Source organism: Crinia signifera, chromosome 6, assembly GCF_055691185.1.
Source record: "Crinia signifera chromosome 6, ASM5569118v1, whole genome shotgun sequence".
NCBI classification, from domain to species: Eukaryota; Metazoa; Chordata; class Amphibia; order Anura; family Myobatrachidae; genus Crinia; species Crinia signifera.
The window spans coordinates 290,050,859-290,068,400 of NC_139222.1; the positions used below are offsets into that span (position 1 = coordinate 290,050,859).

The 17,542-nt window shown below is 46.7% G+C and overlaps 1 protein-coding gene across 1 annotated transcript in view; it reads left to right on the forward strand.

The window, feature by feature from the left end:
• The first annotated feature begins 378 nt into the window (after window positions 1–378).
• LOC146009480 (pancreatic triacylglycerol lipase-like) overlaps window positions 379–17,542 on the forward strand; it is a 57,350-nt gene continuing 40,186 nt past the window's right edge. The window contains exons 1-2 of the mRNA XM_083149904.1: window positions 379–512; window positions 17,223–17,271. Of these exons, the coding sequence (XP_083006030.1) occupies window positions 17,223–17,271 (49 nt within the window). The 5' untranslated portion in view covers window positions 379–512. The remainder of the gene's footprint in view (window positions 513–17,222; window positions 17,272–17,542) is intronic.

Sequence of the window (17,542 nt, forward strand, 5' to 3'; positions counted from 1 at the left end):
TGTGCCTCCCCCCCTGCTGCTCCTTTCTCTGTGCCTCCCTCCTGCTGCTCCTTTCTCTGTGCCTCCCCCCTGCTGCTCCTTTCTCTGTGCCTCCCCCCTGCTGCTCCTTTCTCTGTGCCTTCCCCCCTGCTGCTCCTTTCTCTGTGCCTCCCCCCCTGCTGCTGCTTTCTCTGCATGCCCCCCCCTGCAGATCCTTTCTCGGTGCCTCTCCCCCTGCTGCTCCATTCTCTGTGCCTCCCCCCCTGCTGCTCCTTCCTCTGCGTGCCCCCCGTGCTGCTACTTTCTCTGTGCCCTCCCTGCTGCTCCGTTCTCTGTGTGTCCCCCCTGCTGCTCCTTTCTCTGTGTCCCCCCCCCCCCTGCTGCTTACCCTGCGCTCTGGGGATACTGCCACTGGGCCATGAGGAGGGTGGGTGGCAGCAGCAGAGGAGGCGGCGATACAGCAAAAGCAGCGCAGGAGTCGGGAGTAGAACCAGCCCAGCTGGAAACAACGATGCCGCCTTCAATCAGTGGAGGTGAGTGAGGGGACCAGCAGCAATAGTAGTGCTGTGCCTCCTCACCCCGCCCCTCCCTGCTGCCAGTTTGCACTGAAGTGAACATGTACCCACCCGGCTCCCCCCTGCATATCACCTGGCACAGCGTGAGCAGGGAGCCGGGAGCGGGTGGGGGAGCGGGGAGACGGGAAGACCGCAGCGGGCAGGGCTGGCGGGTGAGCTGGTGGTGCAGGCATGGCTCCGGCACCCTTTTACCTTCTGGCGCCCGGAGCTTGTGCTGCGCCTGCTCCACCCTTGCTACGCCCCTGCTCCTCACGCAGATCCCTAGATAGACGAATATAACATTATTACAGAAGGACGAAAACATCGCTGATGCCCAGGTCTACTGAAGCATATGAAATACAACGTAGTTACAATGAATATACTTCCACGTACATGAACATAAAGCCCCCTTAATCTGGCCCTGCATTCACGGATCTAAGTCATGGTCTTGTCGCGTAGAGACCACTCTGCTCTGTGCGCTGCAGAAGTCAGTAATAAGCTTACAATACCCTATCTGCGTGCTGCCATGTAATATAATGTTTGCTGGATGTTATCAGCGCTTCTTATCTGTGATATAACCGTGTGGCACCGCTGCCAGGGAACATTGCCCTGCTTAGATAAATGTTTATCACTTAATAATGGCAGCTAGGAAATCTGTGTCAGCCGCTGTCACTGTGTTATACAGGAAGACGTGCGCGACGGGGGAAGATCGCAGCGGAGGACAAGGACATTTCCTGTGTGACAGTAGGGTGTGGATTATTAGATAGACAGACAGCCAATAGGTTTATCCCATATGGTCGATTCCCCCATCCCTGGCTTAAGCCTAGGGCTGTCCCCGGCACCCATGGGTGATGGGTGCCGGGCTGATTATTTTGTGCAAAAATAGAATAAAATAACATTGGGATGTGCTGTGAAAATACAAGTCCCAGCAAGCCTCCCCCACAAGCAGACATGGAGGAGAACCACAAGTCCCAGCATGCAGGGCATTAATGGGCCCACTGAGACTTGTAGTCCCCCCGCAGGTCGGTTCCCTTCTCCACGGGTTAAAATAGAAAAACTGCGATCTGCGCCTGGATCACGCTGATCTGCGCCTGGATGGCGCTGGTCTGCGCCCGGATCACGCTGATCTGCGCCTGGATCACGCTGATCTGCGCCTGGATGGCGCCTGCCAGAAACAGGAATATTTTTCTTGGTCATGTTTAGGGCGCGATTTGGAAAATATCCAGATGCCATTTTTGAAGTGCGATTTTTTGGTCACAGCAAGACGTGGAATTTTGGCTGCATATTACACAATATTACACGTGCGATTTGCAGTAAACATGCCATTTTGACCCTTTTCGACCCCAATGAAATCACAATCTAATAAAATATCACCCTATTACAGTTGCCTTATATATGTCTCATCCAATATCTCCATTACAAGTGCACATTGTCCCCCCCCCCGATAGTCGCGAAATATCAGTTCCTGATACTTATGACGCAACGTTTTGCACTTAGACTCTCATGTCCATCTATTCGCTGTACAGAATCTCACCTTATATCGCAGTTTCGGGGTCGCCGGCTGTTATGTTACCAGCGCCAGCATTATTTACCTTCTGTCTGTGTCTGATTAATGTATAGGAAAGTTTTCCACGTTATACAACATGTTTTCAGGTTGGCTAAATCGATTTGTTGTGTCCTTGCCTGTTGTCAGGAGGCCGCGTCCATGACCTGTCTATAACCATATGGTTCACACTCATCTATAAATAACAGCTCTCAGCTTATGTCTGTACCCAGATTCCTGGAATTCACAAACATGGAATAACCACAGCAGGGCAATTATTACCAGAAATACCAACAGATAAACATATTGTACATTATAAGATCTCTAGATGTTTTAGGTTTATATTACACCAAACTGCAGCCAATCAGAGCATCAGATCACTCACAGGACTACACCAAACTGCAGCCAATCAGAGCATCAGATCACTTACAGGACTGCACCAACCTGCAGCCAATAAGAGCAACAGATCATGCATATGACTACACCAAACTGCAGCCAATCAGAGCATCAGATCACTCACAGGACTGCACCAACCTACAGCCAATAAGAGCATCAGATCATGCATATGACTACACCAAACTGTGGCCAATCAGCGCATCAGATCACTCACAGGACTACACCAAACTGCAGCCAATCAGATCATCAGATCACTCACAGGACTACACTAAACTGCAGCCAATCAGATCACTCACAGGACTACACCAAACTGCAGCCAATCAGATCACTCACAGGACTAGACCAAACTGCAGCCAATCAGATCATCAGATCACTTACAGGACTACACCAAACTGCAGCCAATCAGATCATCAGATCACTCACAGGACTACACAAAACTGCCGCCAATCAGATCACTCACAGGACTACACCAAACTGCAGCCAATCAGAGCATCATATCACTCACAGGACTACACCAAACTGCATCCAATCAGATCACTCATAGGACTGCACCAACCTGCAGCCAATAAGAGCATCAGATCATGCACATGACTACACAAAACTTCAGCCAATCAGAGCATCAGAGCACTCACAGGACAACACCATCTTGCAGCCAATCAGTGCATCAGATGCTGACTATGAGGAGGGTTAGAGGCGTCACTAAGGTTGGTGTCACCGAATTATTCATGTTCCCAACAGTCCTAAGCTGGGATTGGCCAGTTGTCTGGATGTAGCAAATGTCCCTTTGGGACTGAATGTCATGAGCTGGACAATGGGACAGCCCAGCGTGGAACACGCCTCTTATTGCCATCTCTGTCCATGTTCTTTATTTCGATGTCCATGAGAACAATGGGATCTCTAGTAGATCTGACAGATCACCATTCTCCCTCTGAGGAAGCTACTATTGTGCGACCACCAATACAATTCCACCCCCGGTCCCTGTCCCAGGAGAGACTTCCCGCTTACCGGCCCGATCCCTGTCCCAGGAGAGACTTCCCACTTACCGGCCCGATCCCCGGCCAGGCCCATTACAATAGATAACCCGTGACAAGACGCCAGTTATTGCCCTCACACGTGTGTTACTTGGCTGATCGGTCTCGCTGATAATCAGCTACATACTGATAACACTATCTGCTATTAGAAGGAAGAGAGAAATAAGGTAATTACAGGATGAGGGGCGAGACCCGAACCGTCAGACAGTGATTCTTATAAGGAGTCAAGGAGATTAATATCCGACCCTTCCACACTGAACCCAGGTCACCCATTTATATAATGTACAGGTTAAGCCGAGTTTAACCCTTCTTATAACCTTGGTTGAATTGCAGTGCGCTTTCACACAGCACCTCGACCCGGCAACAACCCACCAACCCGGGTTATAGGTGCGGTGTAAAAGGGGTAAAAGTAATTAGTGAATATGTAACTATGAGAACACATAGGGCCTGATTCAGGGTGTATATGCTAAGCTGCTTGCGTACCACCCCCTGCCTGCACACCACCCCCTGCCTGCACACCACCCCCTGCCTGCACACCACTCCCTGCCTGCACATCACTCCCTGCCTACACACCACTCCCTGCCTGAACACCACCCCCTGCCTGCATAACACCCCCTGCCTGCACACCACCCCCTGCCTGCACATCACTCCCTGCCTACACACCACCCCCTGCCTGAACACCACCCCCTGCCTGAAGAGCACCCCCTGCCTGCACACGACCCACTGCCTGCACACCACCCCGATTGCACAGCACGCCCTGCCTGCACAACACCCACTGCCTGCACACTACCTCCTCCCTGCATACCACCCCCTGCCTGCAAACCACCTCTCCTGCCTGCACACCACCCCCTGCCTACACACCACCTCTCCTGACTGCACACCACCCCCTGCCTGCACAGCACCCCCTGCCTAATGAGCACCCCCTGCCTGCACACCACTCCCTGCCTGCACACCACCCCCTGCCTGCACACCACCCCCTGCCTGCACACCACCTCCTTCCTGCATACCACCCCCTGCCTGCATACCACCCCCTGCCTGCATACCACCCCCTGCCTACACACCACCTCCTTCCTGCATACCACCCCCTGCCTACACACCACCTCTCCTGCCTGCACACCACCCCCTGCCTACACACCACCTCTCCTGCCTGCACACCACCCCCTGCCTGCACACCACCTCTCCTGCCTGCACACCACCTCCTGTCTGCACACAACCCACTGCTTGCACACCACCCACTGCCTGCACACCACCCCCTGCCTGCACACCACCCACTGCCTGCATACCACCCACTGCCTGCATACCACCCCCTGATTGCACATCACCCCCTGCCTGCACACCACCCCTGCCTGCACACCCCCTCCTGCCTGCACAGCATCCCGTGCCTGAACACCACCCCCTGCCTGCACACCACCCCCTGCCTGCACACCAACCCCTGCCAGCATACCACCTCCTGCTATCATACACCTTTTGCACACCACCACCTGCCTGCACACCACCCCATTCCTGCACACCACCTCCTGCCTGCACACCACCCCATTCCTGCACACCACCTCCTGCCTGCACACCACCTCCTGTCTGCACACCACCACCACCACCTGCCTGTACACCACCACCACCTGCCTGCATACCACCTCCTGCCTGCACACCACCTCCTGCCTGCACACCCCCACCACCTGCCTGCACACCACCACAACCTGCCTGCACACCACCACAACCTGCCTGCACACCACCTCCTGCCTGCATACCACCTCCTGCCTGCACGCCAAATCCTGACTGCCCGTACAGCCACGCCTTGAGCAGCTGGTGATTGACAGCTCATTTGCATGTATCTTGTCATTTGTGATGTCAGTCCCAACAGATCAGGCAGCGTGTATAGAGAACGCATTGTCCGATCCATCGGTAGATACATCTGCAGATCAATTGATCAGGTATATCTACAGAGGGATCAGGGAGCGTGTTCTCCAAACACGCTGCCCACTCCGTCGGAACTGACATCACAAATGGGTGGAGACATGGCCATTGATTTGTCAAACACTGATGGCTTCATCAGCGGCTGTACTGGCAGAATGATGCAGAGATATATCTTTAGCTACGTCACCCATTGGCTGTATTGAACAGCCGACGTGATATATCTGTGAACAACGCCGTTCACAGATATATTGATGGAACGTACTGGCCGATGGTGCATCGAAATATCGCTCCTAAAGGTCAGACTATCTGCACTGTTGGGTATTACACAAAATACAGCTGCAGCTCCCTGTGTGTGACTTACCTGCACATTGCTATATAACGTGGTGGTGGTGGTGGGGGGGGGGGGGGTAGACAGTGATATAATTCATTTATACAGACTTGCCACACTTTATTACAATACTACCTGCTGTATATTGCAATAAATAAACTCCCCTCCCCCCGTTACTTTTATGTTGCAATTCCAAACTTGATTGTGTGATTATAGTGTGGGGTCATTAACGTCTCCTCGTATCAGATCTGCTGATTTCCCTGCTCACGTCGTGTATTATAATCAGAGTATCAGGCTGTGGCAATCACAAAAAAAATAAAAAAAAATATATATATATATATATATATATATATATATGAGCAAACGCATAAACAATTATTGCAATCAGCTGTCGCATATAATAATAATAATAATGATATTTATATAGCGCTTTTCTCCTAATAGGACTCAAAGTGCTTCACCATTGTCTTTACAGCTCAATATACACAACAAGCTTAACAGTAGATATCAGTATAATGCTGAGTAAATAGAGTCTTTAGTCTATTTTTAAAGGATTCTACAGTGGGGGCTTCTCGCACTGTGCGAGGGAGAGAGTTCCACAGAGTTGGAGCAACGAAGTTGAAAGCTCGACCCCCAGATGAATCAGGGAGATTCTAGGTACTGTTAGTAGTCCTTCTTCAGTGGATCGTAGTAATCGAGTAGGAGAGTAAGGAATCAGCAGCTGCTGCAGGTACCATGGGCCCTGGTCATGTAGGGCCTTGAAAGTGAGTAAGCCAATCTTGAAAACGATTCGCCATTTTACAGGTAGCCAGTGAGGGGCGTAGAGAATGGGGGTTATGTGGCTGGAGCGGGGCTGGTTAGTTAATAGTCTGGCGGCTGCATTTTGTACCAGCTGCAAGCGGTGCAATTCTTCAGGTAGAGAGCATTGCAGCAGTCTAGGCGTGATGATATAAATGCATGTATGACTTTAGGCAGGTCTTCTGAGGGAATTAAATGCTTGATTCTGGCTATGTTTCTCAGATGAAAGAATGAGGATTTGATAGTGGCTGACACCTGATGTTTAAGTGTCAGGCCATTATCCAGGACAACACCAAGATTCCGCACATGAACAGAGTTTTTTAGTGCTGTGCCCCCCAGCTTAAGACCTGTCAGTTGGCTATGCTGCCGTCTTGTCCTGTGATTTATCATCAGGACTTCTGTTTTATCTGGGTTCAGTCTCAGCCAACTGGCATCATCCACTCCTGGAGCTCAGCTAGGCAGCCATTCAATGTAGTTATTGTGTTATCGGTGCCTGGAGCAAAGGACAGGTGGAGTTGTGTATCATCTGCATAGCAGTGGTAGACCAGGCCATGGCGTCCGATTAAGTCACCAAGTGGAAGCATGTATACTGCAAAAAGCATGGGAGATAGTATAGAACCCTGTGGGACACCACAAGACAACGGCACTGGTGGTGAAGAGTATACTCCCGGTGACACTCTGGGGGAAATTTATTGAAGGAAATTTGTAAAAAATAGGTGTATTTGTATCCAGAAATACACTTATTTTTTACATTTACTATCCCGAAAATACAGCAATTCGTATTCGTATTGATAGCACATCAATACGACTACGAATTGCCGTATTTTCGGGATAGTAAATGTCAAAAATAAGTGTATTTCCGGATACAAATACACCTATTTTTTTTACAAATTTCCTTTAGTAAATTTCCCCCTCTCTGTCACCTGCCAGCGAGAAATGATTTGAACCAGCTAAGGACTGTGCTACCCAGACCACAGAAATTCTTCAGGCCCTCAATTAGAATCCCATGGTCAATGGTGTCAAGTGCTACAGAGAGGTCCAGAAGGATTAGGATTGAACAGTCTCCTCTATCCCTTGAATCCTAAAAGATCATTGAGCACACATACCAGAGCTGTTTCTGTGCTATGTCTTCTCCTGAATCCTGACTGGAATGGATCATAAATGTCATGGGTTGACAGGGGGGTCTCTAGTTTAGTTGCAACCACTTTCTCAATAACCTTTCCTAGAAAAGGGAGATTTGATACTGGCCTGTAGTTGGTCATGCAGTCAGGGTCTAATTTAGATTTGTTAAGAAGTGGTCTGACTATTGCTTCCTTTAGTGGTTCGGGAAAACACCTGTCTGCAAAGAGCTCTGAACTATTTTTGCGAATGCATGGCCGATTATTTCCATACACCCTAAAAGCAGCTTGTATGGGGCAGGGTCCAGATCACAGGAGGAGGAACGCAACAGTCTGGAAATTCCAGTAATGTATTGTACATCCACTTGGTCAATGATGTCCCATGAAGGCAGGTGTCTTACACTGGCAGGCTTGGTCTGTTGGAACTCCTTTGGTGTCACTGTGGGGATTCCAGCCCGGATGATAGATACTATGGGTGACATTCTATGCTTTGCGATTAGCGTTTTTTTGCGGTAATTAGACCACAAAATGGCGATATCGCATTTTCCCATTAAATCGTTAATTTAATGGGATGCGCTAAGGGACTGAAATCGCATATTATGTGCGTTAAGCTATGCTGAGTAAAATTGCGAGATTAATTCGCATTTTTATCGCATCCAGATGTTTTCGCACAGAAAAGTATACAAGTCGCTTATTTAATGCAATGCGCATTTGCACATCGCATTATTTAGGTGCCTAATTTTCGCACTTATTTCAGACCTGGGTCTGTTAGGCGAATTAGCCAGAACCCTGCACAGATCGCAATGTTCCGTGCAGGGTTCTGCTGTAAAAAATAAAAGAAAGGGTTAAAATAAAAAAAAAAACGAGCGCGGGGTCCCCCGCCAGAGCATAACCAGCCCCGGGCTCACTGAGCCGGTGCTGGTGACATAAAATCAGGGTCCCCGACAAATAGGGGTCCCCTTGATTTCATGAAACCAGCACCAGGCTCAAGGTCCGGCGCTGGTTCCCAAAATACGGGGGACAAAATGACTAGGGGTCCCCCGTATTTTAAGAACCAGCTCCGGACACAACCAGCCAGCAGGGTAATGCCACAGCCGGGGGAAACTTATTATATAAGGTCCCGCGGCCAAAGCATTAACCCCCTGGCTGGTCAGCATGGGCAGGGGTCCTGGGGAAGTGGGGACCCCCCCAATGAAGGGGTCCCCCCCCTCCAGGACTTACCAGCCCATGCTGATAGTCCGGGGCTGTCCCCGATGCCCCTGGGTGGTGGGCATCGGGCTGATGGCTTGTGTAAAAAAAGAAGTAAAACTATTGTTTTATACTGGCGAACTATGAGTCCCAGCAAGCCTACCCCGCATGCTGGGACTTGGAGAACCACAAGTCCCAGCATGCAGGGCATTAAAGGGCCCGCTTGCACTTGTAGTTCAGCAGTACAAAAAATAGTTAACAAAATCACACTGACACACTGTAAAATAAAAGTTTAATACATACAAAACACACACACACTGATACTTACCTACCTTGAGCCCGTAGGTCGGTCCCTGGATCCTGGGTCCATCCTCCGGGGCTCCAGGGCAGAAGAGTCTGGTTCCGGGGCCTTGGTCCTGGTTCCGGGGCTGGTCCTGGGGTTCCGGGGCTCCTGGGCTGCAGAATCCGGGTCCGGGATCCGAGGTAGTCCCACAGAATGTCGGCTCCTGATTGGCCAGAAATCATTCTGAATACAGACGCCGAGGAAGTAACATCTCAGCGCATCTAGAGCAGAGATGTTTCCTCCTGATTGGCCAAGAAATCATTCTGTGCAGAGACGCCGAGGAGGAAACATCTCTGCGCCTGTCAAAGTCCTGCGAGCCGAGTACCAGATGGGAGCAGCGCTGTCACCGGAGAGGATTCCGAGGTCGTCGCCGGGGACCAGGTGAGTTGGATTTGCTTCCTTAGGTACCCCTGGGGACTACCTCGGATCCCGGACCCCGGATTCTGCAGCCCAGGAGCCCCGGAACCCCAGGACCAGCCCCGGAACCAGGACCAAGGCTCCGGAACCAGACTCTTCTGCCCTGGAGCCCCGGAGGACGGACCCAGGATCCAGGGACCGACCTACGGGCTCAAGGTAGGTAAGTATCAGTGTGTGTGTGTTTTGTATGTATTAAACTTTTATTTTACAGTGTGTCAGTGTGATTTTGTTAACTATTTTTTGTACTGATGAAGTACAAGTGCCAGCGGGCCCTTTAATGCCCTGCATGCTGGGACTTGTGGTTCTCCAAGTCCCAGCATGCGGGGTAGGCTTGCTGGGACTCATAGTTCGCCAGTATAAAACAATAGTTTTACTTCTTTTTTTACACAAGCCATCAGCCCGATGCCCACCGCCCAGGGGCATCGGGGACAGCCCCGGACTATCAGCATGGGCTGGTAAGTCCTGGAGGGGGGGGACCCCTTCATTGGGGGGGTCCCCACTTCCCCAGGACCCCTGCCCATGCTGACCAGCCAGGGGGTTAATGCTTTGGCCGCGGGAGCTTATATGATAAGTTTCCCCCGGCTGTGGCATTACCCTGCTGGCTGGTTGTGTCCGGTGCTGGTTCTTAAAATACGGGGGACCCCTAGTCACTTTGTCCCCCGTATTTTGGGAACCAGCGCCGGACCTTGAGCCTGGTGCTGGTTTCATGAAATCAAGGGGACCCCTATTTGTCGGGGACCCTGATTTTATGTCACCAGCACCGGCTCAGTGAGCCCGGGGCTGGTTATACTCTGGCGGGGGACCCCGCGCTCGGTTTTTTTTTTAAACTTTGCGCTGTCCTGCAAATGTGCGATTTTCAGACATGAAAATCGCACATTCTCAGGACTAAATACAGCGCACCACTTCACCCCAAATCGCCCCTCTTCGCACTTTTCAGCCTCCAATGCGCATCACATTAAATATGCGCATTTTGACTGAAAAGTGCGATTTGTAAAAGTGCGATTTGCGGCGATGTGGTGCGCGAATAAAACATGCGCATTTAGCGCACAGCATAGAATCTCACCCTTTATCTGCAAAGAATTTAGCAAACTCATTGCATCTTGACTGGGAGAGGGCTACATCAGGCTGCAGGCATGCTGGTTTGCAAAGCATCTCCACTGTACGGAAAAGCTGAGCGGGCCTATTTTTTGCTGTCATGATCTCATTTGAAAGGAACTCTGATTTCTTGCGGGTGATTGTTGATTGGTATATTCCAATGTGTTTGATCAGATTTAATTTATCCTCTGCCAGGTTTGTCTTCGTCAATCGTCTTTCAAGTATACAACCCCTTTTCTTGAGATCACGAATACTGTTGTCAAACCAGGAAGCTTGACGATGAGGTTTGCAGGATCGTATACGCACAGGGGCGATAGTATCCAGCCTCTGTCACAGCCCTGTTATAAAAATGGACTAGGGAACATGGATCTTCACAGGTCCCCATCACTGCCGAGAGGTACAACTATGGCCTGAGGAGTCATAGCCCTCCTTGGGCGATATTTGGTCAATTCCATGGGCAAAGATCTATTTTGAGGGGTTGTGACTGAGAACCATATTGCGTGGTGGTCTGACCATGTGACTGGGTTTATCTTTAGGTCAGATACTTCTAGTCCAATCTGGAAGACCAGATCAAGAGTGTGACCACTTTTATGTGTAGCAGAGGGATGACTTGTGTGAGCCCAATAGCATTCATTGTGCACATGAGATCTTGGCCAAGGCGTGAGAGCTCATCATCGACCCATGCATTGAAATCCCCGAGGATGAGCCATCTTTGGTTCTCCAGAAGTAGCCCAGCAACAATATCTGCAAACTCCTTGCAGAATCCATCTCCAGGGGGGCGGTAGATGAGAAGTACTCTAAAACCTAATTGTGCAGAACTCCGGCCAGTAATGCACTCAAATGAGTCATTTCCATTGGGCAGACCCTAAGTGTTAGTGCTAACTATGTACTATATAGAATATAATGCAAAATACAGTATTATTATTCTGCTTTCTGTTTGATATTTATTGACTATATTTTGTGTAATATTTTATATATTAGTTATTGTAGAGTTTGTTTTCTGTATCCTATATCCTACTATATCCTACCATAACCTATGTGACAGGGTCATTGGTATAGTAATGGGAGGCAGGTATATTTCCCACAGGTTTCTGACATATATGTTCTGAAACCCCAGGAGATTTGCTGGTTCTGCTGTGAGTTATTGGGCTCTTTATAAGAACCGGAATAGGGTCCTGGGATTGGATGGTTGAAGAGAGGGAGGGTTCAACATCCATCAGGCTCAGTTTGGGTCTTTGTGCTATGTCTCACAGAAGGCTAATCAGCACCTCCAGTTGGGGGGGGGGGGGGGGGGGGGGGAGGTCTCTCTGCCTGGGGAAAGGAGACACTATGCATCACTGCTCTATGTTGAAGACAACCTGCTACAAACTCTGACTGATATGATTCAGCTGCTGTTTTCTAGTGACTTAGAAAATGATCCTGTGATTAGTTAGGGCCAAGTGGCTAGGATTGTTTTTGATGTTTCACTAATAAAACAGGTGGAGGCCAGTTACACCATAGTATTAGACTGATTTGTGACCTCTCAGCTGCTGCACCTACCATATACCCCAGGTGATGGTACCTGTTCCCCATGACCCTCTTACACTTACTATATCCTACCATAGCCTCCTGTATCCTACCATAGCCTCCTACATCCTACCATAGCCTCCTACATCCTACCATAGCATCCTATATCCTACCATAGCCTCCTATATCCTACCATAGCCTCCTATATCCTACCATAGCCTCCTATATCTTACCATAGCCTCCTGCATCCTACCATAGCCTCCTACATCCTACCATAGCCTGCTATATAGCCTCCTACATCCTACCATAGCTTCCTATATCCTACCATAGCCTCCTATATCCTACCATAGCCTTCTATATCCTACCATAGCACCACCAGTTACTGGTATTATTGCTGGTCTGTATGAATCAGCCAGAGTTCCCCTCTGGTGGTGGCGTGGTTCATATAACTTGTATAACTGTGCAGAGCTCACCTGTGCTAGGGGTCAGGGGAACGCTGCTTATGTTCTTGCTTACAGATGATTATCTATGAGATCCATTGGCAGGCGGTGGCCTTCATCCTCTATCTGATAAGATGACTCCCCTCCCACCTGGCTGTGTATATCAGCCTCTGGGCCACCTGCACCTGCACACAGGAGGCGGCTGTGGGAGAGTAACAAGGTGAGTGCACAGCTGTACTACAGGAGCTGGCTCTTATCTCCCAGGTATTACTGTATATAGCAAACACATTATACGCAGCCATTATATACCACTTATACATCATATAGCACTGCACGCAGCTATTATATACCATTTACAGATTATACAGTAATGCACGCAGCTATTATATACCACTTACAGATTATACAGTAATGCACGCAGCCATTATATACCACTTATACAGTATATAGCACTGCACGCAGCCATTATATACCACTTACAGATTATATAGCACTGCACGCAGCCATTATATACCACTTACAGATTATATAGCACTGCACGCAGCCATTATATACCACTTACAGATTATATAGCACTGCACGCAACTATAATATACCACTTATACATTATATAGTAATGCACGCAGCCATTATATACCTCGTATACATTATATAGCACTGCACGCAGCCATTTAATTACCACTTATACATTATATAGCACTGCACGCAGCCATTATATACAACTTTTACATTATATAGTAATGCACGCAGCCATTATATACCACTGACAGATTATATAGTAATGCACGCAGCCATTATATACCACTTATACATCATATAGCACTGCACGCAGCTATTATATACCATTTACAGATTATACAGTAATGCACGCAGCTATTATATACCACTTACAGATTATACAGTAATGCACGCAGCTATTATATACAACTTATACAGTATATAGCACTGCACGCAGCCATTATATACCACTTACAGATTATATAGCACTGCACGCAGCCATTATATACCACTTACAGATTATATAGCACTGCACGCAGCCATTATATACCACTTACAGATTATATAGCACTGCACGCAGCTATTATATACCACTTATACATTATATAGTAATGCACGCAGCCATTATATACCACGTATACATTATATAGCACTGCACGCAGCTATTATATACCACTTACAGATTATATAGTAATGCACGCAGCCATTATATACCACTTATACATCATATAGCACTGCAGGCAGCTATTATATACCACTTACAGATTATACAGTAATGCACGCAGCCATTATATACCACTTATACATCATATAGCACTGCACACAGCCATTATATACCACTTATACATTATATAGCACTGCACGCAGCCATTATATACCACTTATACATCATATAGCACTGCACGCAGCTATTATATACCACTTACAGATTATATAGTAATGCACGCAGCCATTATATACCACTTATACATTATATAGCACTGCACGCAGCTATTATATACCACTTACAGATTATACAGTAATGCACGCAGCCATTATATACCACTTATACATCATATAGCACTGCACGCAGCTATTATATACCACTTACAGATTATACAGTAATGCACACAGCCATTATATACCACTTATACATCATATAGCACTGCACACAGCCATTATATACCACTTATACATGATATAGCACTGCACGCAGCCATTATATACCACTTATACATCATATAGCACTGCACGCAGCCATTATATACCACTTACAGATTATATAGTAATGCACACAGCCATTATATACCACTTATACAGTACATTATATAGCACTGCACGCAGCTATTATATACCACTTATACATCATATAGCACTGCACACAGCCATTATATACCACTTACAGACTATACAGTAATGCACACAGCTATTATATACCACTTATACATTATATAGCACTGCAGGCAGCCATTATATACCACTTATACATCATATAGCACTGCACGCAGCCATTATATACCACTTATACATCATATAGCACTGCACGCAGCCATTATATACCACTTATACATCATATAGCACTGCACGCAGCCATTACATACCACTTATACATCATATAGCACTGCACGCAGCTATTATATACCACTTATACATTATGTAGCACTGCACGCAGCCATTATATACCACTTACAGATTATATAGCACTGCACGCAGCTATTATATACCACTTATATATTATATAGTAATGCACGCAGCCATTATATACCACGTATACATTATATAGCACTGCACGCAGCTATTATATACCACTTACAGATTATATAGCACTGCACGCAGCCATTATATACCACTTATACATTATATAGTAATGCACGCAGCCATTATATACCACTTACAGATTATATAGCACTGCACGCAGCTATTATATACCACTTATATATTATATAGTAATGCACGCAGCCATTATATACCACTTATACATTATATAGTAATGCACGCAGCCATTATATACCACTTACAGATTATATAGAACTGCACGCAGCCATTATATACCACTTACAGATTATATAGCACTGCACGCAGCAATTATATACCACTTATACATCATATAGCACTGCACTCAGCCATTATATACCACTTATACATCATATAGTAATGCACGCAGCCATTATATACCACTTACAGATTATATAGAACTGCACGCAGCCATTATATACCACTTATACATTATATAGCACTGCACGCAGCCATTATATACCACTTACAGATTATATAGCACTGCACTCAGCCATTATATACCACTTATACATTATATAGCACTGCACACAGCCATTATATACCACTTATACATTATATAGCACTGCACGCAGCCATTATATACCACTTATACATTATATAGCACTGCACGCAGCCATTATATACCACTTGTACATTATATAGCACTGCACACAGCCATTATATACCACTTATACATTATATAGCACTGCACACAGCCATTATATACCACTTACAGATTATATAGCACTGCACTCAGCCATTATATACCACTTACAGATTATATAGCACTGCACGCAGCCATTATATACCACTTACAGATTATATAGAACTGCACGCAGCCATTATATACCACTTATACATTATATAGCACTGCACGCAGCCATTATATACCACTTACAGGTTATATAGCACTGCACTCAGCCATTACAGTATATACCACTTAGAGATTATATAGCACTGCACACAGCCATTATATACCACTTATACATTATAGAGCACTGCACGCAGCCATTATATACCACTTATACATTATATAGCACTGCACACAGCCATTATATACCACTTACAGATTATATAGCACTGCACGCAGCTATTATATATCACTTATACATTATATAGCACTGCACGCAGCTATTATATACCACTTATACATTATATAGCACTGCACGCAGCCATTATATACCACTTATACATTATATAGCACTGCACACAGCCATTATATACCACTTATACATTATATAGCACTGCACACAGCCATTATATACCACTTATATATTATATAGCACTGCGCGCAGCCATTATATACCACGTATACATTATATAGCACTGCACACAGCCATTATATACCACTTATATATTATATAGCACTGCACGCAGCCATTATATACCACTTATACATCATATAGCACTGCACGCAGCCATTATATACCATTTACAGATTATATAGTAACGCACGCAGCCAATATATACCACTTATACATTATATAGCACTGCACGCAGCCATTATATAACACTTATACATTATATAGGAATATAGATTGTAAGCTCCACTGGGGCAGGGACTGATGTGAATGTTCAAATATTCTCTGCAAAGCGCTGCAGAATATGTGTGCGCTATAAGAGAAACTGTTAATAACTGTTAATAAATATAACACGTATGAATGTATGCAGTACTGACACTGTGTAGCTTCAGCGCAATGAGTAGTAATTGTGTGTATACAATGTATGCAATACTGACACTGTGTAGCTGCAGCGCAATGAGTAGTAATTGTGTATATACAATGTAAGCAGTACTGACACTGTGTTGCTGCAGCACAATGAGTAGTAATTGTGTATATACAATGTATGCAGTACTGACACTGTGTAGCTGCAGCACAATGAGTAGTAATTGTGTATATACAATGTATGCAGTACTGACACTGTGTTGCTGCAGCACAATGAGTAGTAATTGTGTATATACAATGTATGCAGTACTGACACTGTGTTGCTGCAGCACAATGAGTAGTAATTGTGTATATACAATGTACGCAGCACTGACACTTTGTAGCTGCAGCGCAATGAGTAGTAATTGTGTATATACAATGTATGCAGTACTGACACAGTGTAGCTGCAGCACAATGAGTAGTAATTGTGTATATACAATGTATGCAGTACTGACACTGTGTAGCGGTAGTACAATGAGTAGTAATTGTGTATATACAAAGTATGCAGCACTGGCACTGTGTTGCTGCAGCACAATGAGTAGTAATTGTGTATATACAATGTATGCAGTACTGACACTGTGTTGCTGCAATAACTGAATTATGTTGTCTTAAATTTCAGATGATTTGTGCTTTGGTGCCACTTGTGTTCCTGTTGGGAGCTGTGAGTGGTAAGTGTCTGCAAGGCACTGACTGCGTCACTGACAGCCGCGCATCCCCACCTCACTGACAGCTGTACATCCCCATCTCACTGACAGCTGTACATCCCCACCTCACTGACAGCTGTACATCCCCGCCTCACTGACAGCAGCACATTCCGCCTCACTGACAGCTGTACATCCCCATCTCACTGACAGCTGTACATCCCCGCCTCACTGACAGCAGCACATTCCGCCTCACTGACAGCTGTACATCCCCACCTCACTGACAGCTGTACATCCC